Genomic DNA, 27,523 nt, shown 5'->3' with positions numbered 1-27,523 from the left:
AAGGCAGGACCCTGGTGTGTGATGCCCCCGCTTCTACCGGCCGCTGGAGAAATCTCGGCCTGTGCCGGGCCGCGGCCGCCGGTCCCACGGACCGAAGGGCCGGGGTTGCTGCTCGGTTCCTGGCGTCAGGCCTCCCGCGGGGGGGCGGGCGGGGCCGGCCGCCGCCCGCACCCGACATGGCCGCCGCCCGCACCCGACATGGCCGCCGCCCGCACCCGACATGGCCGCCGCCGCCTCAACGCGCGCCGTCCCCGCGCGCCTGCGCCATCGCCATGCAGCGCGCGGCGCGGGCGTTGCTCGGGGCCTTTCTCCGCGCCTCTCCGCCATGGCGGCCCCGCCGCCCCCCGCCCGTCCCGCCGCTCCGCCGCCCTCCGCGCCGCCCGGCCTGCAGCGCCGCCGCCCCGGGGCAGCCGCGGGCCACGCACTATCGCCTGGTGTACACCTGCAAGGTGGGCGCGGGAGGGCGCGGCCGGGGCGGCGTGAGGGCCGGGGCGGCGCCGGGCCCGCGGGCTGAGGTAAAACGGCTCTTCCCAGGGAAAGATCCCCCGGCCGGGGCGCGGCGCGGGGCCTCCGCCGGGATCCGGTCCGTGGAGCACGTTAGTACGAAACCACCGTAACACGGTCAAAGCCGCCTTGCAATTGTTAGAGATGAGGGAGGGGGAAGGAAACCTTTTAATCAGGTAAATACAACGTTTTTCTCTTAAAAGATTTAGAACCTGCAGTTACCGTGGTCATAAAATCCGTTTTGTTTGCTTTGTAGGTCTGCCAGACCCGATCAGCAAAAACAATTTCCAAGTTAGCCTACCATAACGGGGTGGTGATAGTGAAGTGTCCGGGCTGCGGGAATCACCATGTCATTGCCGATAACCTGGGCTGGTTTTCGGACCTGGAAGGAAAGAGGTGGGTGTGCCGGCAGGGCTCTTGCTAAGGGGAAGGGACCGCTGAGTTACAGCTGGATCCTCCCGAGCTGATACATTATTTCTTTGATGCTTTTAAAATGGGGTTCATAGAAAACCAAAGTTTTTGATGGGTGTAATTCTGTTTCATCTGGTTTCTTAACACAACCAGCGTTTTATAATCTCCTGCAATTTGACCGTTGCTACCTAGCATCCAAATAAATGGTGTGTAAAGCAGCAGAAGCTGGGTGATGCACAGGCATCCTTGTTAGTGCCAGGAGGTGAGTTACTGCGTGTGGGGTTCTCTTCTCCCTTGGGCTTTGTCAGATCCCCGCTAGGTTTCCATGGCTAAGCCTTTCAAAGGTGTCAGCTCATCTGCTGCTGAATTTCAGTGATTTCTAACTCCAACAGATACCTTTGAAAATTTCTTTTTAGCTGTAATTACTAAATTATTGATCTTCATGGATGAAAATAGTCCTGGAAGGTTTGGGTGGTTTTATCTGCTTTCCAGACTCTTTGTGGAGAAATACCGTCGTGATGCTTGTGTGTGATTCACTGGGTGTGTTAATCCTGAGAGTAAAGTGTGAGAGCGAGCCTGGGCTCAACTCTTAGGTCTGGCCTTTGCTGTGGTGTCACTGTTGGTTTTCAAATCGCTGCTGTTAAGGAATATCGAGGAAATCCTGGCAGCCAAAGGGGAGAAGGTGAGACGTGTGGCTGGTGAGGAAGCCTTGGAACTGCTTCTGGAAAGCTCGGCAGATACCGGGTCTCAAGGCCAGACCACAGAGGGAGAAAGTGGGGAAGCCCCCCCTGAGACTGGCGGCAAGGGACAGACCTGACAAATGGGATTTGTGTCGTTCTGCTGATGGCAAGAGAGACTCTTAATCTTTATTCTCTGATTTCAATGGGAAATTTCTGTGTTTAAAATAAACTTGGGCATTGGTCTTTCTCTTGTTGTCTTTGTCTTGTGTAGTTCTGCCTTTGATCAGGCTAATGCTCTTCGAGATGGAGCGTAGATATTTTTCCTGGTGCTTGTTTTGCTGAATTTAAGATAAGTCTCGGGGCTTCAGCAGTGCTAGGAGCCCTTTTTGTTCTGTGCTGAGTGGGGAGCCAGACCGTGTGCTCTGGCCTGGGGAGGTGCAGCTGTGGCTGGAGAGGCTTTAGCAATGGCTCCTGGCCTGGCCCAGCTGTGTGTGGCACCAGCTGGTTGCAGAGCAAACAAGGCAACTGGTACCACCTGAGGAGGTACCACCCCGCCCTGCGTGCGTTTGCAGAGCCTGAAGGACCCTGCGGGGAGGGTCAGATCTGTAGCTCTTAACTGCAGTCGTGTGCTGCTTTTTCTCTTTCCCGTGTCATCTTCCAGAGTTTCGCTTCCGTGCCCCTCGCATCAGGGCTGAAAGCCGTCGGGTTTGGTGGGAGCGTCATCCCCAACCCGCCACGCTCGGGCGGTGAGTCGGTGAGCAGTGTTGGGGTTATGCAACTGCCTGGTTGGGGAGGGGGAGGATGGGCGTGAAGGCAAAATTAGTATTTGTGAAGCATGTCGGAGATAAGTAGAACACCTATAAAGTTGTCTTGGAGTTACTTGATAGACACTGAGGTGCTTATTAACGCCACTGCTGTGTGTTAAGATCAGTTAGAGAAAAAAACAATAATTTCATACATGAAAGACGTTGGGGTTTACCAGCGTATAATGCTCGGGTAGTGATGGACCAGGCAGTGAGTGATCATATTGCATTTGTTAGGGCTTACTTCCTCTGCCTGCATGAAAGCTTAACTTCTCTCAAGGACTGTTAGCCTGAAGTACAGTGAAGTGTCTGCTTTCTTCTGGTTTTAAACTTGCAATCAAAGAATGATTCAGGTTGGAAGGGATGTCTGGAGGTTTCTAGTCCAACCCTATTGTTCAAAGAAGGTCCAGTTAGATAAGGATGCTCAGGGCTTGTCTTAATATCTCAGAGAATTGAAATCCCAGCACCTCTTTGGACCTGTGTTGTGGTATTTGACCAATCCCATAGTGAAAACAAGCAAACAAAACCAACACCTAACTGAAATTTCCTGCATTTCAGCTTGCACCCGTTACCTTCTTCCCGAACACCATCCACTTCTGAGGAGAGCCTGTCTCTGTTCCCTGCGCCCTCTCATTAGCCAGCTACAGAAAGCAGTAAAATCCCTCTTAGCCTTTGTGTCTCAGAGCTGAACAGACCCAATTCTTTAAGCCCAACGTGTCCAGGTGTTCGTGTCCTTAATCAGCAAAGTATTCAGTGAGAGTATTGCATGTGTTAATGAGTAGTAATGAGTTGGTTCATCTTTTTATGCGTGTTGTGTTATAAGCTGGGATGGGAGCGGCAGGACAACGGTCCTGTTTTCCTCTTGGTACGTAAATTCAGAGTGATGAGGCAGCGTTGAGGTCAGGAACTTCATCCCTGTGTGTGCTCAGATCTCAGTGAAGTACAGCACACCCCGAGACAGCTCCATGCCAGAGATGAAATAATTAAGAAACAGGAGTCTTGCATCTTGGAACGTTGCTGCGTGCTCACCCTGTTGTGAGTTGCTGGCGCGTATTAGCACTCTGTTGGAAGATTTTTAGTGCCTTTTACCTGAAAACCGACATTCTGCTTCCATTGCACTAACGCCTTTGAGCAGCTGTTGCAGGATCTGTGTTGCCTCGGAAACGGTACATTTACAACCTGACTTTCTGTACTGTTTTCCTTACCTTTCTTACCTGTTACTGAGCCCCAGCTACAGAAAGGTGGGGCTTGTTTTTGCTGCATTACAGTAAAAACTGTCATAAAATCCATCCGTGATGGCTGTTAACTAGAATTTAGTTGTTCCTTCGGCCCAGCGTCCTCTGGCACCAGGTGCTGTGGAGGCAGGACAGTGTGCCTGGCCCTGCAGCACCCACGTCGGGGGCTGGAGGGGGGTGTATTTTCGCTGCTTCTCTGAAGGTTCAGGCCAACATCTGGACAGAACAGGAGGCAGCAGATTACAGGGAACACCAATTTCCCGAGCTGTTGCTTCTCATGACAAAACATTCTGGGGCTTTTATCTGGGAGAGGGAATTTGCATATAATACAGAAGGATTTGCTGCTCATAGGTTGCAGGTATAAAAGGATTTTTGTGCTCCCTTTTGAAGTGGGTTTTTCTGACAAATGTGTCACAGAGAAGCGTGTCTGTTCTTGAAAGAGGACAGAGGTGAGCGTGCCTTGTCTAGGAGGAGCCCAGCAGCCCTTTAGCACCGCAGAGACGGGGCAGCGGGGAGAAGGGAAGGAGCCTTTCTCCTGAGCTGGGGTGTGTCGAGGTGGGAAAAACGTGACGTGAGGGCCTGGTGCAGGGGAGAGCCACTGCGGGTGCGGCAGACCCGGGTAAGGCTTTGCGGTGTGGGGGGGAGGTGGCGATTTCAAGCCAGGGAGGGGCAAAGCAGCATTCACAGGGTGGGCACCAAACATAAAGCTGTTCGTTTGCACGGTCCTTGAAGCATCTCACTGTGGCTGTTAAGGGAAGGCTCCTGTTCCTGAATCCTGTCCCGTTAGAGCTTTGTAGTTCAGTACTTTGCTTCTTGTTTTCTGCCTCTTCAGGCAAATCCTCCTTTTGTAGTGCAGCCAGATTCCAGAGTTAATCTGGCCGGTGTGGGACTCTGGTGGGTTGTGTCTGTCAGCTGCAGGGGTTACTGGTGGTTGGAAGGCAGCAGTGTTGGGTGGAGTGGGTGAGATGGGGCTGGGGGAGCGAGTGGTGACAGGACTTGCTGCGGGAAGGCCTTTGCGCAGGCCCGAGAGGGTGGCTGGGGCGCAGGGACTCGTTTGCTGGGGCTTCCTGACATAACCCCCCGCTGCTTTTTGCTACCAGCGTGCATGAACATGTCGTCTGCGCCACGCTGGACTCTGCCTCCCGCAGAGGTGGCTGTTCTACACCCCACCACGCTTGGGTGTGCTGCGGAGGGCTGAGCTGTACCGCAGGGCCTCTCGGGGATTTGCCTGGCTCGCTGAAGTGGCGATGGGGCAGGTACATTTGTTTATTTTCCTGTAGCATCGCAGGCTGTGAGGAAGGGTCTGGGGGCTGTGAAGTGAATCACCACTCACACGGGGTCTCACGGCGGTGCGGGGGGGCTGGGCTGGGCTTTTCACTGCAAGAGTGGCTCTGCCTTACTGCAAAGCCGAGCAGGAGTTAACTTAGCCCACGGGCTGTGTCCTGGCCTAGCAGAGTCCCAGGAGGTTGCTATGGAGAGCAGCCAGAAGCTGTCCAACTCCAGACTGAGATGTGCAGTGCCTGGGTGTTGGGGCCAGCAGATCCCTTCCTGCTGAGCACCTTTCCAACAGCTGGAGAGCAGAGATGGCAGGAGCAGGAGCAGCACGAGGCCCTGGGGAGGGCTGAGGTAAGTGCGGAGACGCAGCCCTGGCCTGACTCGGCAGAAGAGCGATACAAAAATCTGCACGGGCCTGCCATCAGCCCTGGCTTGCAGGTGCCTCTCGGGGCACATGTAGAGCCGAGCAGCAGAGATCAGCACCTCGGCCCTGGCAATCCCGTGTCCATCTGCAGCTGGGAGAGAGGGCTGGCCTTGGCCACTGACTGCTACTGCAGGGGACGGGCTGTGGGTGGCTCTGGACAGCATTGTAGCTGTCACCTTCTGCTCCCAGGGGCTCTCGAGGGGACAATGTTTACTACAGAGCATTTGCTTCCCTCCCCAGAGAAGGACAGGGACAGCAGGTGAGACCCCAACACACACAAGGGTTTCACCTCTTCCTAGGAATCTTTGTGTACCTGGGGGCAGAGTTGTCCCCAAGTCACACACAGAGACTACTAGCACCAAACTTCTTGCATCCAGGCACCAAGAGGCACGAGACTGCCTTAGGAAAAGGAGCTGGTGGCTCTTCATTAATCCTTGACCAGGACTGGCAGTGGCCAGCACAAGTTAGTCAGGCGTGGGAAGACCAGCTATGACTTGGCTTTATCCTCACAGGGCTCAGGATCCAAAATCTGCTGCTCTCGGGCCACTTTCTAGCGAAGTCTAAGGGCCTGCTCACGCCTGCCGCCTTGGAACGTGCGAGCGCTGCTGCCTGCTGCTATGTGAGTACCTTCACCAGGGCTGGTGCCAGGGCTTCGGCGGCACTCGCTGCCCTTTTCCTCCAGCAGCTGCCAACGGGGAAACAAGACCTGGGGTTTGGGCCAGGCGCCGCCGAGGCACCGAGACTGGGCTGAGCCGGAGCCCCCGGGCAGGGCTGAAAGGGAAGGCTCAGCCACGCGCCTCGAGCGGGGACAAGCGGGTCTTTTCTGGGACACTGCAGGGCTGTGGGTCTGTCTGGTCGTCCTGGTAACTTCTAGGCTTGGGCTGTTGCTCGGGGCAGGGAATGCTCAGGGCTTTGTGTCCCCGTCACAGCCCCAGCCCCTTGGCCACAGCCACGCTCTGCATTTAAGGCAGGTGGGGGCATAAACCCTCGACACTGACACACAAGACCCCCAGCCCCGTTCCCAGGGGCAGCGGTCAGCAAAGCAGGCAGGCTGGCCAAGAAATAAGGGAAATTAGCTGTCACTGAAGCTTAGACACAAATATTTATTAAGCACAGCCTCCCCTTCCCCTTGCGCTGTATTCATTTCTAATATATTAATTCATTTGGCAGATTATTTTTTAGAAAAAAAAGTACCTGTGGGTTGGAAATTCCCCATTAAAATGACATTAGCAAATGCACATGTAAAAAATAAATAAGCTCATACATTCAAGTATATGGCAAATAATTAACACCTCTGAAAGCTTAACGGTCAGATTCCAGTTCACCACCTGGCCGAGAGCTGCACAGGCCTGAGCCTGCAGCTGGTCACGTCATCATCTTCATCTTCACTGTTCTCCTCCTCCTCACAAAGTGGAGCTGGGGCAGAGCTCTGCCAGCCCCAGGGAGGAGGCCGGGCCTTGGCCAGGCAGCCTGGAGCAGGTGAGCCTCCCTGGCAGCAGGTAGAACGCAGCTCCCCCTCCTCAGGGTCAGTGCAGGCAGGTTAAATGCCCGATGAGCAGCATCACTGGTCTAAAAAAAAAAAATCTTACTGCTGGTTGGAAATGTTTCCATCAAATGCATTTCAAATAGAAAGTGCTGATTTGTTCTCTAAAGGAACATAATCTGCTTTGGCAGACTCGGTACTGGAGTTTCTGAAGTCCAAGATCTGGTCAAGCAAAGAAAAAATACTCCACCTCCTTGAAGTTAGATTCCTGCTCCCCTCCTTCTGGGCTTGGCTTTTCCAACTGTTCCAAGAGGAGAAGGAATGAAAGTAAATGTAGACTCTTGGCTTGTGTTGGGGGTGGAGCCGACTTCCCAGCCAGCACCAGGTCTGGAGCCCTCGGGAGGCTCCGTGTGTGGAGACAGAGGGGGCAGAACCGGGGTGCTGCGCCGAGAGCCAGGGCCTGCGGGGTGCTGGTCTGGGGAGAAGCGAGGGGAGGGAAGGGCTCTGACTCCCACGGGGAGGAGGGAGGGGCTGGTTCCACTTGCTCTCCCGATAGTCCTTGGCCAGAAAACTGCTGGCTCCCGAAGCGGGTCCCTGCTGAACGCCAGCCTCGGGCACGCTCACCTGCACCCGGGACAGTCCTGCCGGGGCTGGGGGCTCAGCACCACCCTCAGGTGAGTTGCCCCCGTCTGCCCGGTGCTGAGCAGACAGGCAGAGGCCCCCTTGCCCCCCACAGGCCCCTCAGGCTTTGTCCCAGGCAGAGGCTGGGCTTTGCTGCAGGGCTGTTCTCTAGAGGTGACCAGAGCTCACTAAAGCTCGGGGGGAGCGAGGCTTTGCCCCTGCTCGGGGGCCCTGGCTCAGCTCTGTGGCTGGGGAGCAGCGGGGGTGGCACAGGGCTTGCTGCAGAGGCCTCAGCAAACCTAAAATAAACTTTTAAGGTGTGTAGGACCACGACTGTGGCTGGGGTGAGGTTTAAAAGGACTGGTGTGGCCTCTGACTTGGGCTCATTTCCTCCTGTAGGAAGAACAAATCTGAGCGAGATGTTCCAGGGAAGGATCCAAAGCAATTTGTGTCACCTTGTGCTGCAGGCAAGACAGGAGGACTTCAAAATGGAAAAGGTGCTCTTCCCTTCCCCTGTTAACTTAGAAGTGTTGTGGCAATAAAAGACATCCAGGCTGGAGTCAACCACCCACTCTGGGCTCCTCCTTTGGCCATCAACAGAAGTTTCTGGATTTTTAGGTGATCAGCAAAGGGGCTGCCAAAGTTGTCTTCCCTTGTGCTGTGCCCGGTGTTAGAGCGGCCGCGTGTCCTAAGAACCCCCTTGTTTAAAACCCGTCCCCCGGCAGCTGGGCCTTGCTGTGCTGGGGGCCGGGGGCAGCTCCTGGAGCGCAGGGACACTCGGCTTTGAAACCACCTACACCTTTTTTTTTTTTTTTTTTTTTTCCTTTTTAAAAACAGAAATGAAACCAAAACAACCCCCTCCCCAAGCCAAACCCCAGTTCTTAGCTGGAACCAGGCCTCTGCTGCTCCTCTGCTGCCTCCTCCTGGGCTGAGGCCAAATCCACCCGCTGCTCATCCATGCGTTTGGCCTGGACGCGCTGGATGAGGCTGAAAAAATCTTCATCCGGCATGGTGGGGCCGCGGGGGATGGAGTCTGGGGGGGCACAGCGCTGGTCATCGATCCTGGAGGACTGTGCAAGGAGGAGAATAGGCCTTAGGACTGAGCCCTGACACCAAAGCCCTGCCCGGGATGGAAAGGGCTGGGACCAGTGCCCGGGGGGGGCTCAGGGCACAGGCTGCCCCCGTGCAGTGCTGCACCCGCTGCGGGGGAGCAGTGACCCAGCCCAGGGCGCGGGCACTGCGGGGGGAGGCAAAGCCCAGCGCCTGCCTGGGTGCCCCGGGTGGGCAACTACTGACCACGGCCCCTCCCTGATTGCAGCGGGGGGGGATCAGGGGACGGTGTTTGCTCAGGTGGGGGAATCCAGTCTCCCCCCTCCAGCTCGGCAGCCCACGCCGGTACCTGACACTTCATGAGCATGTTGAAGAACTCGTCCCCGGGCTCCTGGGCGTCCCCCTCCACGCGCAGGTGCCCCAGGTTGTTGTGTGTTATCCGCAGGCCAGGCAAGTTGCCCACGTTGGCGCGTTGGTCATCCAGCCGTCGGCTCTGGGAGCTGGCGATGAGATCGAAGAACTCCTCCGTCTGCGGAGACGCCATTAGGGAGGACTGTGCTGTGAGGGGGGAAGAGGAGCCACACTGGGGTCACGGCTCCGCCCGCGCGGCGCAGAACCCAAATTCCCCTCGCCCAGGCGCTGCTCAGCCGGCCGGGCTGCGGCCCCCAGGGGCTCGTCGTGCAGCTGGGCCCCCCCAGTGCTGAGCCACGGGACCCCGGGCAGCAGGAGCAACGCCAGCGCCAGCTACACAAGCCAGCAAACCCCTGCCACCACAGCAACGCCAGCTACAGGGCGCAAAACCCACCTGCCCCCAGCTCCCCTCAGCGGGACCCTCTGCCCTGCCCTGCCCAGGGGGAAGCGGAAAAGCTCCGGTTCAGCAGAGCCGCAGTTTCCACTCCCCAGGGCCGTGCTGCCTCCAGCACAACCCCTGGCCAGCGAACAGACACGGCTGGTTTACGGGGCTGGGCCGTGAAAAGGGCACGGCCAGCTCCAGAGCGGCCTCCCGCAGCAAACCTGCCACCGACAGGGAGAGAGCATAACCTCACCTACACGTCTGGTGCTGCTGGAACCTCCCAAGGGGGCTCCGGGTGCCTTCCTGCGCTCCGGCAGGACACCCAAGGTGCCACCGAAGACCCAGCGCCCCGACGTTAGTGCTGTTGCTGCCAGCGCTACAGGCAGCTTCTGCCGCTGCTTCCACTCAGGTTTCTGCCTCGAGAGGCCGCGCTGCCAGGGGCCGACCTGCACCTCGGCAGGGCACGGCCACCGGCAACTGTGGGCGAGCGCGGAGTGCTGAGCGCTTGTAGGCTCGGGGACAGGCGGTACAGCTCCCTGGAGGACAGGCAGGTAACCCGCACAGCTCAGGCCTGGCTAAGCTGCTCACCTGGCAGCAAACCCGTCCCAGGCCCCTGGAAGCCCGGCCTTTTTAGGCCAGCTCCAGAGCTGGGAGCCCCATCACGAGCTGCAGGACCTGTGTCACCGTGAGGAAAACACTCGTGGGGCTGGGCCAGCCTGAGCTGGAGTCAGGAGGTCCCAGTTCAGAACCTGTACATATAATGTACACTCTGTAAGCCCTGGAGGGGGGAGTTTGCCCCCCATCCAGGCTCCCAGCACGCCCGGTGTGTTCTAGCCACGGCGTGCTGGAGGATCTGTCGGGCCCCGCGCCGGTCACAGCGACCATGGGACAAAGGGAGGATTTTCCAGCACAGCCCAGAAACGATGCCAGAACCTGGGCAGAGCGAGCGAGGCCGCCCCCCAGCCCTGGAAACACCCCTCGGGCAGTGCTCAGTGGAAAGAGCCTGTTGGCTCCCGGCAGCTGCTGTGCAGTGAAAGGCTCCTGAACAACAGACACTGCACTCAGGACAGGGACAAGTAAAAGAAAACTGTAAGAAACGTGGCTCGATGGGTGTTACCGTCCCAGTGAGCATAAAGCACTCGAGCAGAGGGTGCCCCGAGCCTCCCGACACGACGTGCTTGTTTTAGAGCCCCAGCTCGTGGAGTTGCAGAAATGCATAAAAATCTCAGTGCTGACGCAAAGATGAGTTTCTTCCCCTGCAGCTCACAAAGAAACCTTGAAAATAACGTGTCCAAAAGGCTCAGAGCCCAAACGAGAGCTGAACAGAACGTGTGCCTACTTGTACATTCTTTATAAAGCTTCGTATTTTAAACTCAGTCTCCTAAATTACACAGCTGTTGCAGCCAAACGCACTTCTGTATCAGAAATGTGGATCTTGAAAAAGCGATGCTCGTTTCCACCCTATTTTTAGAAGGTAAAAACCTGCTCACCTCAGAGCCAACCTGCCCTCTGACACAGCCTGCCCCCCCGCACCGCCCTGCTCTCGCTGCCGCTCCAGCCCCTGCTCCTGGCGCCCGCTGCTCCGAGCGGCCTCACGCTGCGGCTCTTGCTGTGCTCAGAGGGATGTCGGGGGTCTCCTCCTCTCCTGTTTGTACCTCACATCCATTTTGAAAACCAATAAACAAATCCGTCAGTTCAAATGAAGGGTTTTGAGCCCTTTGCAGCAGTGCTGAATTGTGTAAGTGTGACCTGCACATTTTAGTGCTTCTCTCCAGCTCGGTTTAAACAAAGGACCTCAACACTGCATCATAAAAAAGAAGACACAAAACCGAAGTGCAGACACAGACCTAAACCTGCCTTTCCTGTCCCATCTATTTGTCAGACAGCTTCCTCAATTTATCCCCGTTCTTCCTATGGGTGAGCTAGCTGTCTGCCTGCTGGAGCTTCCTCCTGTTTATCCATCCTCCTGGCCCCTCCGTTCTTACACAGCGCCTATCACCACAGCATCCAAGAATCATACAAAATCCAGAAGTTTTTCCTCCATGGCAACGCTATGAGAAGAACTGGTGATACTTTAACCTGCCTGTGAAAGCCCACCCCAGCCCCCCAGGCTCTTACAAGGTCTCCCAGTAATACCCATCAACATCTTCCTCCTGGAGATGCTGGCAGAGGCAGAACAACTCGTGCCAGCCTCACTGTTCAGAAGGCCAGACCTTCAAAAGAAGATCTGTACTGAAAAAGTCCCGAGTATATTTTACATTTCTCATGCTGGTTGACTCTCCAAGCCTTAGTTCATATTCTCCAGCCCTTCCCTCAGCAACCATTAACATAAGAATGTTTCTTTCTTCCTTAAATAATGACGGAGATTGCCAAAGCACTGCTAAGTTCAGAGAGCTGAAGCTTGGGGAAAACATCACCAGATTCATGGTAAAACCACGACAGCTGGCCACAGCACGGGAGCAGCATCGCTCCCACAGGAATAGCCACTTATAAACGCATCGGTGCTTACATATCCGTTCTTCCAGGGCAGGGACCGGTGTGGCAGCTGCCTCGGCAGCCTCCGATGGGCATTCCTCCAACGGGCAGCGCTGATCATCCATCCGGTTGCTCTGGAACTTGCTCAACAAGTCAAAGAAGCATTCCTCATCCGAAGGGGTCCGGTTGATTTTCTGAAAAGACAATAAAATACAGAAGAGAGTCAGAACGCCCCAAACAACTCCCTGTGTCCCGTCGCTCCGTCCGGCGTGGCCTCAGTGACACATCGGGGCCGCTCCAGCTCCCTTCAGAGGTTTGCCAAGGCCTGGAGCCTGCCGGGGGTCACTGCCACTTGGTCCCTCTGTCTCCTGGCTCTCAATAACCTCTCTCTTTTTTCTCTTGTGGACAATCTAATGCCACCCTCTCCTGGATGGGACCACAGAAGGTCGCCTGTGCCACAGGTACCCCTGAGTGGGAGCGGGGTCAAGAGCTGCTCTGTGAGACTGGGACATCCCCGGCGAGCTGCAGCCCCTCCAGCAGCTTCACTCATGCTGGGGCTGACTCCAGAGGCTCTGGGCACTTCTGCAGCTGAAACCGGAGCTGGGCTCCTGCCAGAGAGCAGACGAGCCTTGTGCAGAGCAGCCTCTGTGGCTGCACAGAGCGTTGAGCACTCGGAACAAACTGGAAGCTGAGAGGGGAGGAAAAGGGCCAGCATCCCCCCAGCGCTGCTCTGCGGGGAAGAGGAGCAGCCGGGCTGGCGAAGGGGTGGGCTCAGAGAGAGACCACAGCCAGGAGTGCAAGGGACAAGAGGGGAGGGTGTGGATGCCCTGGCTGAAGTGCTGTTGTGTGTCCAGCTGAGGCTCAGCTCCAGCTCAGGCACCCAGCACTCAGCCGTCCTTTCTAACCAGCTAAATTTAACCTTTGCAGGCCGCTGCCCCTTGCACCCCCAATGCCTCCTTTTGGTGCTGCCATGTCCTCAGCACACCGCCTGTTCTAACAGTCACCGAGCTGCAAATGCCACAAAATTACAAGTTTTTCAGGAAAACAGTTCTTGCACAAGAGCCCCAAATAAGCACCTTGCACTAGACAGTGATATATTTAAGTCATGCCGCAGAAGGGTTCACGCTCACGACAGCCTTTCGAAGGCGCTGTGCTGTGTCCAGTTCCAGCACGGAGAGGGGCCACGTGCCCTGAGCTGCGAGGGGAACCCAGAGTCCTGTGATGGAGCAGGAACAGCAGATCTTTCCAAGGAGCTACTCAGGACGGGATATAAAATTAGACAGTGATAAGAGGGGCATCTGCCAGGCTCAGGAAGGGTCCCTGTGTGCTGAGCTGGTCCCACCAGCTGCTGGAAAAGATACAACAGAAACCAACCCAGAACTCCTACAACTGCATCTGCCCGTGCTGAGCTGTTTTCCAGCACGGGGTTGGGGAAGGCCGGTCTGGGAAGGGGCACTGGGTCCTGCCGGAGAGAGCACAGGGAGAGCTGGCCCAGAGGCCAGACCTTTCAGCAGAGAAAGGGATCTCCTTGGCTGCTCCTGAAGCAAAGCCCCTCTCCCACCTCTGCTGGTGGCCACCCCGGGCGGCCCGGGAGCCCTCCCTCTCCTACCACGTGCGGTGCCATTCCCAGTTCCCATCAGGGAGCTCCTCGCCGGGGCAGAGGCAGGCGAAGCCCTCCAAGGGAGGTCTGCAACGGGGAGAGACTTGTGCTGACAGGGTTAAAGCCGCAAGTTGGATTCAGTAAATGAAGGAAAACAATTTTCCTGTATGCTAAGCGAAGCAGATGAGATGCACTCAGCTTCTATTTAGGGCAGCGTCAAAATTAGCAGCGGGCCAGAGAGGAACATTAGCAATGTGGGAGCTGATCGGGGAGGGGAAAAACCCCTCTCACCTCTTTCCATGTGCCAATCGCTAATGAAACGGTGGCTCAGACGGACCCTCCAAACCATCAACAGTTGCACCTTGGAAACCAAAGCCTGCTTGGGCTTGAACCAAGGACGAACTACATCTATCACAGCTCTGCTGTGTTGGTTTGCGTGACCTAAATTTCGGGCTAGAGGAGGAAGCCGGCTCATTCACACCAAGCCTCCCTCTAGCTTCCCTGCAACCTCAGAGGGTAAATCAGAGCAATCGTGGGCCCACAGGAGAAGTTTTGCCTTGCAGGGAGCAGCCGGGCAGCACGTTGGTCAGAGCCCCCAGCTCGGGGCTTCCCTCCCAGCAGAGACCAGATTCCCCTGAGGTGCATCCTGCCAGGGACCCTGCGATTTCACCTGTCAGGATCTCTGCTCAAAACGTGCCCGGGAGAGGAAAGGACGTTCTGAATCAGTAGGAAGAGCAGCCAGTGTGTGTGAAGTGTGGGACAGGGCTGGCAGCGTGCCCAGTGCCTCCCGGTACGGTGGCACCCAGAGGGGCAGGAGGCCGGTGCCCATGGGCCAGTGTGAGGGCTTGCACGTGCTGCACTAGCCCAGGACTGGAGGTGCCGCAGGGCCCATGGCAGCATCCGCTGACACCAGGCTCCCTCCAGTGCTGCCCCAGGCCTGCACTTCTCTAATTAAAATGCCCAAATATGACAAGGCAAGGAGCGCTTGGCTCCCTCCCCTCAGTCTGCTCCTAGCCCCAAGGAAGGAGCAGAGAGGGCAGATGGATGCACAATTGCACCCTGGGGGCCACCATCTGCGACCGAGCTGTGCTTGCCCAGGGCTTGGCACAGGCAGGTCGGTCAGGAGGCTTCCCGAGAGCCAGGGCATCCCCTAACGGGGCTGACAACGGTCCTGCCACAGCACAGACACACAGCAACCAGTCACCATGGGCCCAAGCCCCAGATCCCTCAATGGTTCCTGGGCAAGAGCTTTGGTTTCCAGCCCCAAGACCACCTCCCGCCCCATGGCTGGTGCCCCTGCCTGGCCTCACCCCCCATCCTCTGCCTCTAGCACTGCAACTGCCCAAATTCTGCCAACTGTGATTTTCCTCTGGTCTGCCAGACTCCATCATGGGCAAAGAGGCAAACCAACCCCCTCTGCAATGGGCGGGGGGACCTGGGGGCTGCTGGCACTGCAGGGATCCCCCCTGGGGCAGCTTTGGCTGCAAACACACTCGCCCTCCGACACACACCCCCCTTGTCCTCACGCCGGGACAAGGACAAGCGTGGAGCCTCTGCTCCAGCTCCCGGGCAGGTGGAGGTCCCATCTGTGGGGTCAGAGCTCTGTTCCCATTTTCTGTGAGTGGTATTTCTACATGGACACTGCCAGCTCTTTGGAGAGCTGAGCAACCTGGCTACGGACAGCCTGGGAGCAGGACTCACCTGAAACAGGCCTCCCGCACTGGAAGGCATCCAGGCTTTTGCATACACTTATTTGCTGGTGGATGAGCAGGCTGTTTAACCTGCCAGGTTGGATCCAGGATGTGTAAAACACAGCTGAAGCCTTGGAAAGGCAGCAAAGAGCAGCTGCAGGGAGGGACAGGGAACCTGCTGCCGCTCTCCCCTCTCCCTGCAGCTGTGTCCCCCCGGGAGCCCCTCTGCTGAGCCGGGACCGGTGGCTCTTCAGGCTGGGTCGGGGGAGCCCAGTGCTGGGGCTGCCCCAAGCTCCTGCCTGCCAGGCTGCCCATCACTGCCTTGTGGAGCACAAGTGTGATAAACTCTCACTATGTTAAATAAAATCTTTCACAGTCTCTGGCCGAGAAGGTCCTGGGCTGCCTGGCGCTGCCCCCCAGCACAGGAGTGCAGGGCACAGAGCAGCATCTCATGGGGAAATCCCTCGGACTGGCTGCTCCGGCTGCGCAGGCAAGGCCAAGGCTGAAGCAATCCCAGGCAAAGCAAAACAAGAACAGAGTCCTGTGCCTAAACCCCCTTGGCCATTTTCACCCAGATTCAGGAAAGCCATTAAACAAATATAGAAGCCCCAATTGCAATAACTAAACCACTTTCCAGCTCCCCAACACCTCGTGAAGCCACAGCCCACAAACTCCCTGCAGTGTTTCCACCCTTGGACACCACTGCCCACCGGGGTCTCTGCAGAGAAGAGCCTTTCCCTGTCACGCTCCCGCGCCCCATCCCGGCACTGGCAGAGGACATTTTAATTATTTCCGTGCTAGTTTTACATGGTCTTCCCATGCCTGAGGTCCCCCGGGGTCCTGTGGAGCAGGGCACGGTGCTCCCTGGCAGGCAGATCGGGGGTCCTCATGCCTGGGCGCACACATCCCGGGCCAGCAGCAGTGGGTCCTTGGTTGGCGCAGGGCCGTGGCTTTCTGCTCCAGCTCCCAGGCAGCCCCCTGGCCCCACTCTCACTTCAACACCCGAGCAGCCCATACCCGCCGCTGCGCACCAGCACCTGTGGTAGAAATGCCCTCAACCCAACGGCTCTGCCGACAGCAGCTTCTCCCACAGCTTCCTGCTGCCCCGCAGGGGTTGAGGCCAGCTGGGGCAGAGCCGGAGGGCTCCCAGGAGGGCGGCAGCCGGGGTGGGATCCAGCTCCCCCTGCACTCGCTGCTGAGCCCCACCAAAAGCCTGATCACGGCCACGCAACAACACGTGCCTGGGTCACTCTGGGACGGGGCTCCAGAGGTTCCCAAGGACCACAGCTGATGATTCCTGTGCTGGCAAAGCCACGGCACGTCTCCCAGCAAATCCTGCCGCTGCCACAGGCCGAAAGGTGAAATGTTCACTGGCATGGGGGAAACGTTCCCTTTGCAGGGAGCTTCGCCCACCAAACCAAACAGATGCTCTTGCGAGCTACCCAAAAGGCCAAACCTTGTTCCTCTGTCAGATCAGCTTCTCCTCTAGAAGCTGGTGTCCCCTCAGGGCGCCTTTAGTTCCCTCCCTCTCCTCCAGGCTCAGCTTCTTGCAGACCTGCCCTGAACGCGGGTAGGAGCTGTTGAGCTCGAGGACCACTCACACTGGCTTTGCCCAGCCCTCCGAGGGGCACGGTGCTGCCCTACCTGCGGGCAGGACCTGCTCGGCAGCGGATGGACCCCGGCAGGGCTGGCACAGAGTGTCCAGCTCAGGAGCTGCTGCTCAAAGAGGTCTGGGCCAGGTCAGGGACGAGGTGAGGATGGCAGCAGGTTCAGGGATAACGCAGCAGTTTTCACCGTTACTCCCTCAGAGCGCGCTGCCTTGGCATTTAAACGTGTCCACCATGATTCCTCCTCCTCCTCCTCGCCTTATTTCAAGGAAGAGACAACCTGGATATGAAGGGACTTGACCAAGTCCTGCAGTGCCGCCGTGGCAGAGTTGGGACAGGACCCAGCAATCGGTCCCCAGGGCCAAGCTCTCGACTGCAGAAAGGCCTTAGAAAAATTGTACCCCTTGATCTATCAGGCGCTTATCTGCCCAGGGCCTGGCAAATATTCATCCCAACGCTTCTACACCCATGTGCCATGCCTCATCTGTCTCTCCCTCTATAAACCAGATACATCACAACTGCTTACCTCCTCTCTTTCCCAGGCAGCCGACCTCAAACTCGCCAGGCAGGAGCAGGGCTGGGGCAGCTGTGGTGTCCGCCAGTGCTGGGAGCACTCTCCTGCTGCCTGCCAGTCCCCTGCACGTGGCTTTTCTTTATCCCTGCATCACCCCAACACCTTGTCTCGGAGGAACCCACCGTGGGGGCCAGTTCCACTGACACAACCACAACCCCAAACCCTCACCTCGCAGGTCCAGCAGGCACAACCAACTTCCCTCCTTCATCGCTTCACCCGGTGAAAGGCACCAGAGCAGGGTTTGCAGAGATCTGGCAGGCAAGGGGGGGCTGGAGGAGAGGAGTGGAAGCAAACCCCTGGCCAAAACCCACAGCCTGTTTTACCAGGAGGTGAAATCTCTGGAGCATCATCTCTGGGCTCGGGAGCGGGGCTCTCCCAGTCCCTGGCCACCAACGCCTCGGCCAGAGTCTCTGCTCCTTGATGAAACCGTCATCTTCAGAGTCAGAAAAGCTGCTAAACTCGTCCAGTCTTTGCTGAGGACAGCACTTCCCTTTCAATGCCAGTCCTTAAGCACTGCTGTCACACTCCCTCGGAAAGGCAGGGCCCCCCCCGTCCTCCCCCCGTAGCCACGGCCAGGGCAGAGACCCGCCAGCCGCACTCACCACGCTCCGCTGCGAGACGTGGGCAGGCGCTCGAGCAGCCTGTGCATTGCTCGCGTCTATTCCTCAGAAAGTTGCAAAAATATTAATGATAGAAAGTTCAAACTGAAGCTACCTGCAAACTTTAAAACAAACAAGTGTACACAGGCAATACCCAAGCCCCGGCCCGAGTAAATCTCTCTGCTGTATCTCTGTATTTACCTCCTCCTCTCACTCCCGATCCAGCCTCTCACTGCAGAGAGAAGGGAAACACAAACAAAAAACGAGTTTTACTTACTGACCTCAGCGGCCAGCTCTTCCCCAGGCTCCAGCTTTCACATGTCCACGGCTGAGAACGACCCTCTCCTCGCCGGGCAGAGGCTGGCGATGCGGGGCTGCCGCTTTGATGCTCTTCAGCTCCCGCTAGCAGTCAGAGCGAGCTCTCCCCAGCTCCGCTCCGGCTGCCGGAGCAGAGATTTATGCGGAGCGCGCAGCCATGTGCAGAACGTCGCCAGCGCCAGTGACCCGCTGGGTGCGAGATGCAGCTTAAAGCAGCAGCCCGGCTCGCCACGCTCCTCCCGGCGTCACTCCCGTGCCCTTGTACGAGGGGGTGGACTCCAGCGAAGCGCTCGGCTCTCCCTCACCTCGCTGCCACGATCCCAGTGTTATTAGATGATGCTCTTAAACACACAGTGGAGCTATGTGAATATTTAGCTTTCCTTCCACCTCCTCACCTCCTACCCACCACACACACTTTACCTTAAAAATAGATTGGGATCAATTTTCCTAAACTACATCTGCAAACACACTCAGCTCTACAGGCACACGCACCACGACAGTAAATGCACTGTGCACATACAGACACAATATGATCGCTCCGATTTAAAGCACCAAAATATTGAAGGACCATTTTTAGCTCCCGATAGTCCTCCTGCTCCTCATATTATTAGATACATGATTTTTTTTTTTTTTTTGTCCTATTGCAAGAGCCAAGGATGCTCAGCCATAAGCATCTCTTAATTTAAAACGTACCAGTGTTTGTTAACAAAGGGGAAATTTCTAATTGCAACAAGGTTTTAAACAGGGGAAGATGGAAATGCTACGCAACAGCCAAAGAGCTGTTTTTACCTCCCATTTGTGAAATGTGAATTTCTGACAGTGAAATGGGTCGCTGGAAAGAGAAGCAGTTTGCCAAAGGCCACCTGGCAGGGCAGTGGCAAAATGGGGACAGAGCCCCCTTGGCTCTCTCGGCTCTCTGTCCACGTTCTCCTCTTACACTTTATTTTTGTTTTTCATTGCAAAAGTAGGAAATTCCTTTATCCTGAACAAATGCAGTTTTTAGGGACTGGCTGTGCCTTTCCATGCCAGTAAATTTATTTCCAGGAGTCACACAGTAATTAGAAACATGGAAACTGTGTGGGGCCCGAGATCAGGACTCCTGGCTCGGTACCTGGCCCTGCCCGCAGCCAGGCTGTGCCCAGGGCACAGCAGGTCTCAGCCCCCCGACCCCTCCTGTCCCCGGGGGGGCTGTGAAACGAGCCCAGACCCATGGGCAAGGATGACAGAAGCATAAAGCACCTCCAGAAGGAGAGCAGCAGGGCTGGGGCAGCCACGGTTGGGGACTGCAAAGCCATCGGTGCCCACGAGGCTGATCCGGCAGACGGGGAGGGGGTCGGGCTGTGCTCAGGGGCAAACACAAGCTCTAAAGCAACAAGTGATAAAACGCCCTGTGCTGACAAGACACGGGCAGAACTGCCACGGTGGGGATGCTGCAGACGTGCAAGATGGACCCCCCCGAGCACCAGTACGCCAGCCAGGATCTGTGCTGGGGGGCAGCCCCATCTGTCATGTGCCAGGAGAAGAGGCAACTCTCCATCACGCAGGAGCTTGCAAAATCCCAATACCAGGACGGAGCAGGCAAAAGGCAATTACTCTGCACCTATTTTGTTCTGGTGCCACAGGCTATGGAAGGCAAAAGACAATTGGGAATTGGCCTCAAACTAAGCTGCTGCCTTGGGGAGCTCACACACTAAACTTCAATTTAGTTTGTGATTTAATTTTCAGAAATGCTACAGCAACTGAGGGAAACAAGTGGCAGGGAAGGGCAAGGGGCCGGCAGAGCCGACCTGCTGCTGTCAGGCTGGGTGCGGGGGCACAGACGCTGCCACAGCTCCTGTGAGCTGGTGCAGTGCTGGGGGCTGAGCTAAGGGTGGAGAGGGGCAAGAGGGGAATGAACCAGAGCTGAGACTCTGCCCCTTCTGTGAAGAGCTGGGACAGCTACGAAACGGGGCATCTGAAGCTGGTATGGAGGGTGAAACGGAGAAGACCGGTACAACGCCGGAGCAGAGCCCACGCACAAGAGATCAGTGCTTGGAACAGCAAGAGGAACTGACTTTTTGCATCTGGGTTTAGGATGCAGCAGAGGGGAGTGAGCGAGATGTCCGTGATCTGCAGAGACATCACCTGCAACTCCAGACTCCAGCTTTCGTGCCAGGGAGCTGCGAGTGTGCCCCGAGTGTGCCCTCGGCACACGTGGGCCCTTCAGCGTGTTTTGCAAACAGCCCAGCCCCAGCCCCTGGTGCAGACCAGACAACGCTGCTCAAACACAGGACGTGCACACGGCGCTTCCCTTGTAGGATGAAATTATCACCCTTACTTGGACTGTTTTCAAAGATTTTTTTTTTTTTTCCCTTTAAACAACTCACCCACTCATCCCTATAAACGCCAGTGCTAAAAGCTGGTTCTGTTGTTAAGATTTCAAGTAACTTGGGTTTTATTGTTTCAAACAAAATCAAAATAACTCACCCACGCGCCCTCCTTCCCTAATACAGTAACTGCTGACCTGTTGGGAGTGTGCCCTACTGCCACACTCAGCCTAAATCCCTGCCTTTAAATCAACAGCAGGTGACAATACCATTTTTTATTTTATTTTGAGACAGGGCGTAGCGTGCCTGTGTGGGTGTCTGGCTGAAGTGTTACCGACACCTCTGCTACTCGCAGCGTCGATCCGACTGCCCGAAAGCCAGTGCCACCATGCTCAGATTTGGCCGCTTTGTGCAACCACCTGATTAATTCTGGATTTACACTTTTTTCCCTGCTACACCGTCACCTACCCTGAAAGCACAGGTCAGGTAGCCAGCCCTCGCTGCTGAGCCCGGCGCATCCACAGCATGGAAATTACTTCTGGTTTCTTTTTGGGAGGCAACGGTCTTAGTCAGTGTATTCAAACAGTCCTCAAAGAGCTACAGGAATACTCTGTAGTTAATGTAGCAACTTTTCCACATAGGTTTTGACAGCATTTACCCTGCCAGGCTGGGTTTTCCTGTCACCATTTAACAGAAACTCACAAGCCCAGATTTAGCACCTAAAGCTTAAATTACTAACTAAGGAGACAAGTTAAAAGCATTAGTATTCCAGGTCAGTCTCTCCAGTCTACGGAAGAAGATGGGAAGCTCCGGAGGCCAATTTAGCCCATTAGAAACCTGGAGCATCCCTTAAATACCAACACTGGGAGTGAACAACCCAGGTTATACGCAGACGCCAGCAAGCAGTAAGTTCTCGGAGCACAACTGATGCTCCCCCTCACACAGGGCTGTGCACACTGTAACACACCCAGGCAGCAAAGCACAACGTTTTAGCTGAAACTAGTTGCAGTGATTTACTTTGCAGTTAGAGGGGGGGGTGGAACTAGGACCACGCTCAGCTGTTGAGTCTCAGCTGAGCAGCAGTAATTTGCTAAATCGAAATAACTGCCTTGCTTTAAAGGATATAACCCATATTCTTGATTAATTAGCACAGAAGCCAAGGTTAATGTATAGTGCTTAACTCCCAGTCACCTACTCTATCCACTAGACTGCACCACCACCTTCCCAACTTCCAGCCCTACCGAGGAGTAGGAGGTGATGGAGGAGACAGGTGCCTATAGCCCGCTGCCAGCGAAGGACACGCTCCTCTTCGTCGATGGAAATGATCCAACGCTCCCCCAGCAGCAGATATGCCCTCCTCCCCCCACAATATACTGCGCTCGGTGCCTCTGAAATTGGAACCTAGCGACAATTTGCTTTGAAAACGCTTCGCAAAAAAAGCCTACTTGTCTATGGGTTGCCAAAATTGCGCTGCTTTCTTGAAACGTACTTTTTATTTAGACACCTACTTGCTCTTAGCCCAGCGCTGTTTTAAAAAGCAGCTGAACAGATGCAGCACCTTTACCAGGGGTGGCAGCGATCGGGTGAAGTTGGTGGATCCGCACACACCCATCTACATTAGCACCCGTAACGCACATCTACCCTCCACATAAACACCCTTCGCTGCAGCAAACGCCCAAATCTTAATTATTATTTACTCGTATTCCAGTAATGCCTGAAGGCCGCGCTCAAGATCAAGGCCTTGTTACGCAAGGCACCCCACAAAACACGAAATCCTGGCCCTGCTGGGGGCAGGGAGGATCCTGGGGCCGGTACCAGTGGGTTTATCACTGCAGTGATGGTCAGACACAGCCCTGCTCAGAAGAGCTTAAACAGGTAAGACAAAAAAAAAAAAAAAAAAATCACACGAAACGCTGAAAGAACAGCTTCTCCTTATCAGCAGCAAGCAGCTCTTGCTCTGGTACGTGCTATTTTAAAAGGGCAAGATGAAACTACGCCCTGTCTGGGGAAGGCAAAGATGGGGACGCTGATTTGTTCCGCAGGACAGTGCCCAGAGAATACCAGGATGCACACGGCTTTAGATACAGGCAAAAAGTCCTCCAGGGACTTTTCTGCACATCCCAGGGGAGTTGCACCTCCTGCACCCAAGCCCGTTCGGTGGTCTCACTCTTTGCTGGCTCTCAGGAGAGGGCTGCACCCATCTGCAGAAGCCGGTTCCCCCTCTCCTCCAGCATAATGAGCCCTGTGGGTAACTGCAGCTCTTCCTGTGGCACAGACACCATGATCCAGGATGGAAAACCTGGATCTGTGGGATCGTTCGGGGCCCTTCCCTAATTGCACATCTCCCCGAGAAGCTTCCCCAGCAGTCCCAGCACACGAAGCACTTAACTGGGCTCAGTTCTCTGCCAGGCTCGGGCTGCAGTCTTCTGGGGCCACATGGAGAACAGGCAGGAGCCGAGGGCTCTGAAAAACCATTATTTAGGCTTTTTTAGATTAATTGGTGTTAATTGCTTTGGGAGGCTCAAAAATAGCACTGCTAATGGGAAACGTGGTGGCAGGCTGAAGGCGAGGTGTGAGCAGAGGCTCGTGATTGCCACATTAACCCCGGACGCAGGTTGTGCCCTGCCCAGCAGGCAGCCAGCGCGACTGCCGAAAGCGGGGACACCTTCTCCTGTCACCTGCACCCCTAACCCTGACACCCCCAGCAGCTCCGTTCACACTCATACAGGGGCAGAGGGAGCCTTTTTATCGTGAGAGCTCCAAGAATCAGCACTTGAACCTTCCTCGTTTCAAGCTCTTTTGATTTATGGATTCACACCTTCTCTTTACTCCCACAGCCGTGGAGGACCCCCAGCCAGCTCCCCGGGAGCCTGTTTCCCACACCTACTCCAAACACAGACCAGAGAGACCCTGACATCTCTGCTCACCCCGAGGCTATCCTAAATCCAGGAGAGAGGATTGAGACCGTGTCTATCCATAAGCAGTGGGTTAGAGAACAACCTACTACCAGAGGACGCTACTGCCCATCACTGAACTCTCCTGCCTGATCACAAACAAATGCTGGGGACGAACGAAGGCCTCTGGGCAGGACGCCCAGGTGACCAACGCTGCTCACAGGCTGTGATCCAGGCCCACCCAAAGCTGGGCAATAACAGACAAAAGCCAAACTTGCCTCAAGGTTGTGCTGTGTCTGGGTCTTCTGGGAGAGCCTCCAGCGTCACAGCCCTGTCCAGCGGCTGCTCACAGCCGCTGTCAAAGATAAGGTACAGACAAAACTGGTCTGATCGTGCCCCACATTATTAGGGTGCCTTTCCCTGGTTTTAAGTATACTTTGTATAAAGAGAAACATGTTACTGGTACAGAAAAGATTATCTACGCAGACCCACCAAGCGGTGGAAAAGCACACAGCACGGCGCCAGCACGCACAGCCCCTTTCCCCGCCTGGGTCCATCAGGTGCTGCCTGACCTGCCAGATCCCACCAGCCATGGCCGGGAGCTCAGCTCCTGGCGCTGGCAGGGGTACAGGTCACTGCTGGCACCCCACGGAAGCACCGGCACAGCCATGATGCCTCTTGTACTCGCCCGTGCCTGAGCAAGAGAGAGTCGTGCAAGAAAAATTAAACAAAATCCCCCGTCACCAGACACCCCTGTGTCATCTGGTGTCATCCTAGCTCCAGTGATTTAAGTGGAGTTACGCTGATTTACATCCAAAGAGAACCTGGACTATGATTTTTTTTTTAAGCTCTTCTGGCATGTGCAGTTTATTAAATGTGAGAGGCCGGAACTGTGAATGTACAAAATGCCCCAGGCACAGCAGAGACTCTAGAAATGAATGAAAAGTTCCAGACTTTGAGAGAAGTCAAACATTTGGAGTTTTATTGTTCTGGGTCTGGCTTCAATTCATCCCTCTTTTTAGTATTGTTCTCTTTAAAGTGACAGTTTCTAGGAAATGGTGAGTGTAACATCTCTTTTACTGTCTCATAACCACTTGACGGCTGACAATTTGCCGGGAGAAAAGGCTGTGCAAGGAGGAAAGCAGACCTCAGTTATGGCTTCAAAGTACCAATAACTGAAAACTCAGTTACAATGAGTCAAGAGAAGAAGAATGTATTTTGGTAGCTTGGTTAGTCAGCTCCAGCCTAGACCACCGGACTAGCCTGTTTGCAGTCCTTCTGTCGCAACCTCCAACAAAGGTCTGGTGGGGGACCTCAGACAACCAGTTCAGCTTTTACCTCCTTCCTAGAGCAGATTCCTCTGGTAAGAGGCTCTTTCTTACAGTCTTCTAGCTCCAAAACCTCACACTTAGCCAGTTACGGATGGAATATGGGGTCTCAGACATGCTTTCATACATCTCCCTGATCCTCAGCCCAAGGGATCCAAAGAACATCCAGACCTTGGGGGTCTTTGGTGTAACTTCTGCAAAGCTGAGGGATTGGACAGCCATCGGACACATGTGGCAGCCAGTGCCTTCTTTTTTCTGCCTGTGGTTGATGCACAAGCACAGGCTTGTGTTAAATCCTGCGTCCTATCTCCTTTTCACAGCACAGCCTTGATTCACAACCTGATCTCAGTCTGGGAGGAGGAAAAACAAGGGACAGACCTAACGAGGAAAAAGCAGACAAAGGGTGTCCAAGCAGCAAGAACATCCAGAAGACAGGAAGCTAAGGAATTCAGCTTTATCTCTGGGACCTTGAGTACTAAAGCAACTCATCAAGGACAAGGCCTAGGGGCTGACACACAGGCACAGAGGCGGCAATACCTCTGCCTTGCTTCTGTTTGGAGGAAAATGTGGGCAGGACGCTGCAAGGGCAGCTCTGGGACCAGTTCTGAGCAAGCAGACCTCAACCCATCGCCGCCCCAGATAAAGGCCACTGAGCACGCTGCAGCCCATACAGATACCATCTGCCCTGCCAACATTGGTCCTGCCCCACAGAGCGCGTGGGAGTTATCTGCCTCTTAAGTGGTGACAGGTTCTCTTTTCTGCTTAGCTTTTGTCCCCCATATCATCTGTAGGACAAAGGGGAGAGAGTAGTTAACACTTGTCCTGTGCTGCACAGCACATCTTGTAGGGGTCAAGTCTCCTGCTTCAGCACTCAAGGGGGTCAAATATTCACAGGGATCCAGACCCAGAGATCACAGTCTGGCCTTTTTCTGACTTAAATTAAGACATGTCAAAACCATCCAGTGCACCTCCAGGGACTTAATAGCAGAGCAGTCATATTTCCAAAATGAAAATAGCATCAACTTGAGGCTCCTCGGTGCTGAAAAGCCCATTGCTCTGAGCAGAGACACCCCTGGGACTCAGCTGCAAAGGGTGGTTAAAGCACCCAGTGCCCGTACCCTTCTCATAAGCAAAAGCTGTGGGTAGAAGAGATGATTGCTGCTTCTTAAATCAAGCCGGCTACACTGCGCCCAAGGCAGAGGCTCTGGGCTCCATTTTGGACTCTGCAGGGCTAATTTTTAGGAAGCCTCCTCTGGCCACCCAGATAAGGAAGGCAGAGGAAAAGCCTTGGTCTAGCACAACGCAGACTGTTGTGCACAGCTCCTTGAAGACAGCTGGTCTCTCACAAAACCAAACCTCAAGTCACAGAGTTGTCCGAAATGCAGGTGCCACCCCCAGCGAGTAGGGGGTCACCCCGAGAGGCTCCTGCCTCACCTCTCCCTGCCGGGGATGCTGCTCCCTTCCCACACACCTCATCCCAGGACCAGCTTCTCCTCCCTGGGATGCTGAGGAGCCTGGCAGGTATTCTGGCTTTTACTCCAACTGTGTACGCTAGCCTACCTCCCAAACCCACCCCTCTGCATGAGAAAAAGTAATTTAACAAAGGATCATAAAACCATAAGCCTCACATAAGGGCTCGTGCAGCCCCAGCCCCACACGCCGGAGCTGCGTGGCTCAGTCCCCCAGGCACGACACTTGCCTGCAGCAGAGCCTGCAAGGCCCAGCTCTGCCGTGCCTCCCTCTCACTCACACACTCACATTGGATAATTACAGAGAAAACCAAGGCAAATCCCAATTTTAGTGCCATTATAAAACAGAGAGGGGGAATTCATTACCTGGCAGCTGTTAATATTTAAGGAAGAAACTGATAATTTACCTCTGAGGCAATGAATGCAGAAGAGGCAGTGCAAGCCAGAAAATGCTATTGCCTCCCCCCCCGTCTCTGTGCAGTTACTCTGCAGAGATTTTCTATCTACCTGTTTAGCTCCCTGCTTCCCGTACTAGCACCAAAGTCCCAGCAAGAAACAGCGTGTGTCAGGGCTCTGCACTGCAAAACTCGGAGTCTTGGCTCTGCTGCACCCCAAGATTTGGGAGACTGTTTCTTAAAACCCTCCTGGCTCATGCAGCATCTGTGCAATCAGCCCACCTGAGTCAGAAAAGAGGAGCCGAAGAAAAGAAGGGCCCTGGAGCTTAAAAAAAGGACTGATATAGATGTATGGAAAGAAAGGTCAGACAATTTAAGGTGACGCTGGGGAGCCAACCAGATCACTGGCTGCTTCTCCAAACAGCCCAACTCCCTGGAAGAGCCTCCCAGTACCTGTCAGACTTGAGCCCTCCAGAAAGTTTTCCAGCGCATCCTGCCTCCAGCTAGGAAATGTCTCAGCGCAGCCTCTCTCCCAGGCCTGCGTCTGGCCCAAACGCTACAGAAGGGTCCCACAAACTGAACAGGAAGATAAAGCATTACAAGAACGAGCTCAGTGTTTACCTGCTCAGTTCCAACAGGACTGACACCAGCACAGCAGCCTCCAGGTGTCATAGGAACAGTCTTAAATTTAGCAGCAGCCGCCTTCCCTCTCCCTGACTCTGGCTTCTCTCTTCCTCTCCATCCCCCTTTCTCTCAGATTCTCAGAGCACGTTTACACCAGAAAGTCTGACCAACGATAATGGCATAATTATACCCGTGCAGTTAAACAAAACATAAAGGCTGTGGGATAAAGGAGGGCGTGCATTTGCGCTGCCCTTGCCTTGCAGTAGTTTACACATCAATGAGACAAAGAGGCTTCCTCATCTTATAAGAGAGGAAAGATGCAGACAGCCACCACGGAGCAGCAAAGGCTGCCTGGTGCAAACCC

The 27,523-nt window shown here is 55.2% G+C and overlaps 2 protein-coding genes across 6 annotated transcripts in view; one reads left to right on the top strand and one right to left on the bottom strand.

Annotated features, from left to right (window-relative positions):
* The first annotated feature begins 269 nt into the window (after positions 1-269).
* Positions 270-7,935, top strand: DNLZ (DNL-type zinc finger). Of its 2 annotated transcripts, XR_012634933.1 has the most exons (7): positions 310-449; positions 535-680; positions 761-900; positions 4,734-4,889; positions 5,088-5,259; positions 5,845-5,951; positions 7,836-7,935. XR_012634933.1 is itself a non-coding variant. In XM_074923939.1 (6 exons), exons 1-5 carry the CDS (start codon positions 273-275, stop codon positions 5,884-5,886), a joined length of 690 nt encoding a protein of 229 aa, XP_074780040.1. In that variant the 5' UTR covers positions 270-272; the 3' UTR covers positions 5,887-5,951; positions 7,836-7,935. The 2 variants fall into 2 exon arrangements, 1 of the variants encoding a protein (XP_074780040.1); XM_074923939.1 differs by lacking the exon at positions 535-680 and having other exon boundaries at positions 270-449; positions 5,085-5,259.
* GPSM1 (G protein signaling modulator 1) overlaps positions 6,416-27,523 on the bottom strand; it is an 81,320-nt gene continuing 60,212 nt past the window's right edge. For all 4 annotated transcript variants that reach the window (XM_074923936.1, XM_074923937.1, XM_074923935.1 and 1 more), the window contains 3 exons: positions 11,789-11,948; positions 8,836-9,044; positions 6,416-8,506 (listed from right to left, as the gene is read on the bottom strand). In XM_074923936.1, coding sequence (XP_074780037.1) covers positions 8,318-8,506; positions 8,836-9,044; positions 11,789-11,948 — 558 coding nt within the window. In that variant the 3' untranslated portion in view covers positions 6,416-8,317. The remainder of the gene's footprint in view (positions 8,507-8,835; positions 9,045-11,788; positions 11,949-27,523) is intronic.

The sequence above is a fragment of the Athene noctua genome, chromosome 20, assembly GCF_965140245.1.
Source record: "Athene noctua chromosome 20, bAthNoc1.hap1.1, whole genome shotgun sequence".
NCBI lineage: Eukaryota > Metazoa > Chordata > Aves > Strigiformes > Strigidae > Athene > Athene noctua.
This window is presented reverse-complemented; position numbering and strand designations above follow the sequence as displayed.

What these genes read in the sequence shown, in the direction of transcription:
- DNLZ (XM_074923939.1), top strand. Translation starts at nt 273, where the DNA reads ATGCAGCGCGCGGCGCGGGCGTTGCTCGGGGCCTTTCTCCGCGCCTCT. An exon ending in GCCTGGTGTACACCTGCAAG is followed by an intron (nt 450 to 760) that starts GTGGGCGCGGGA and finishes TTTGCTTTGTAG; the next exon opens with GTCTGCCAGACCCGATCAGC. An exon ending in AGGCCCTGGGGAGGGCTGAG is followed by an intron (nt 5,260 to 5,844) that starts GTAAGTGCGGAG and finishes TTATCCTCACAG; the next exon opens with GGCTCAGGATCCAAAATCTG.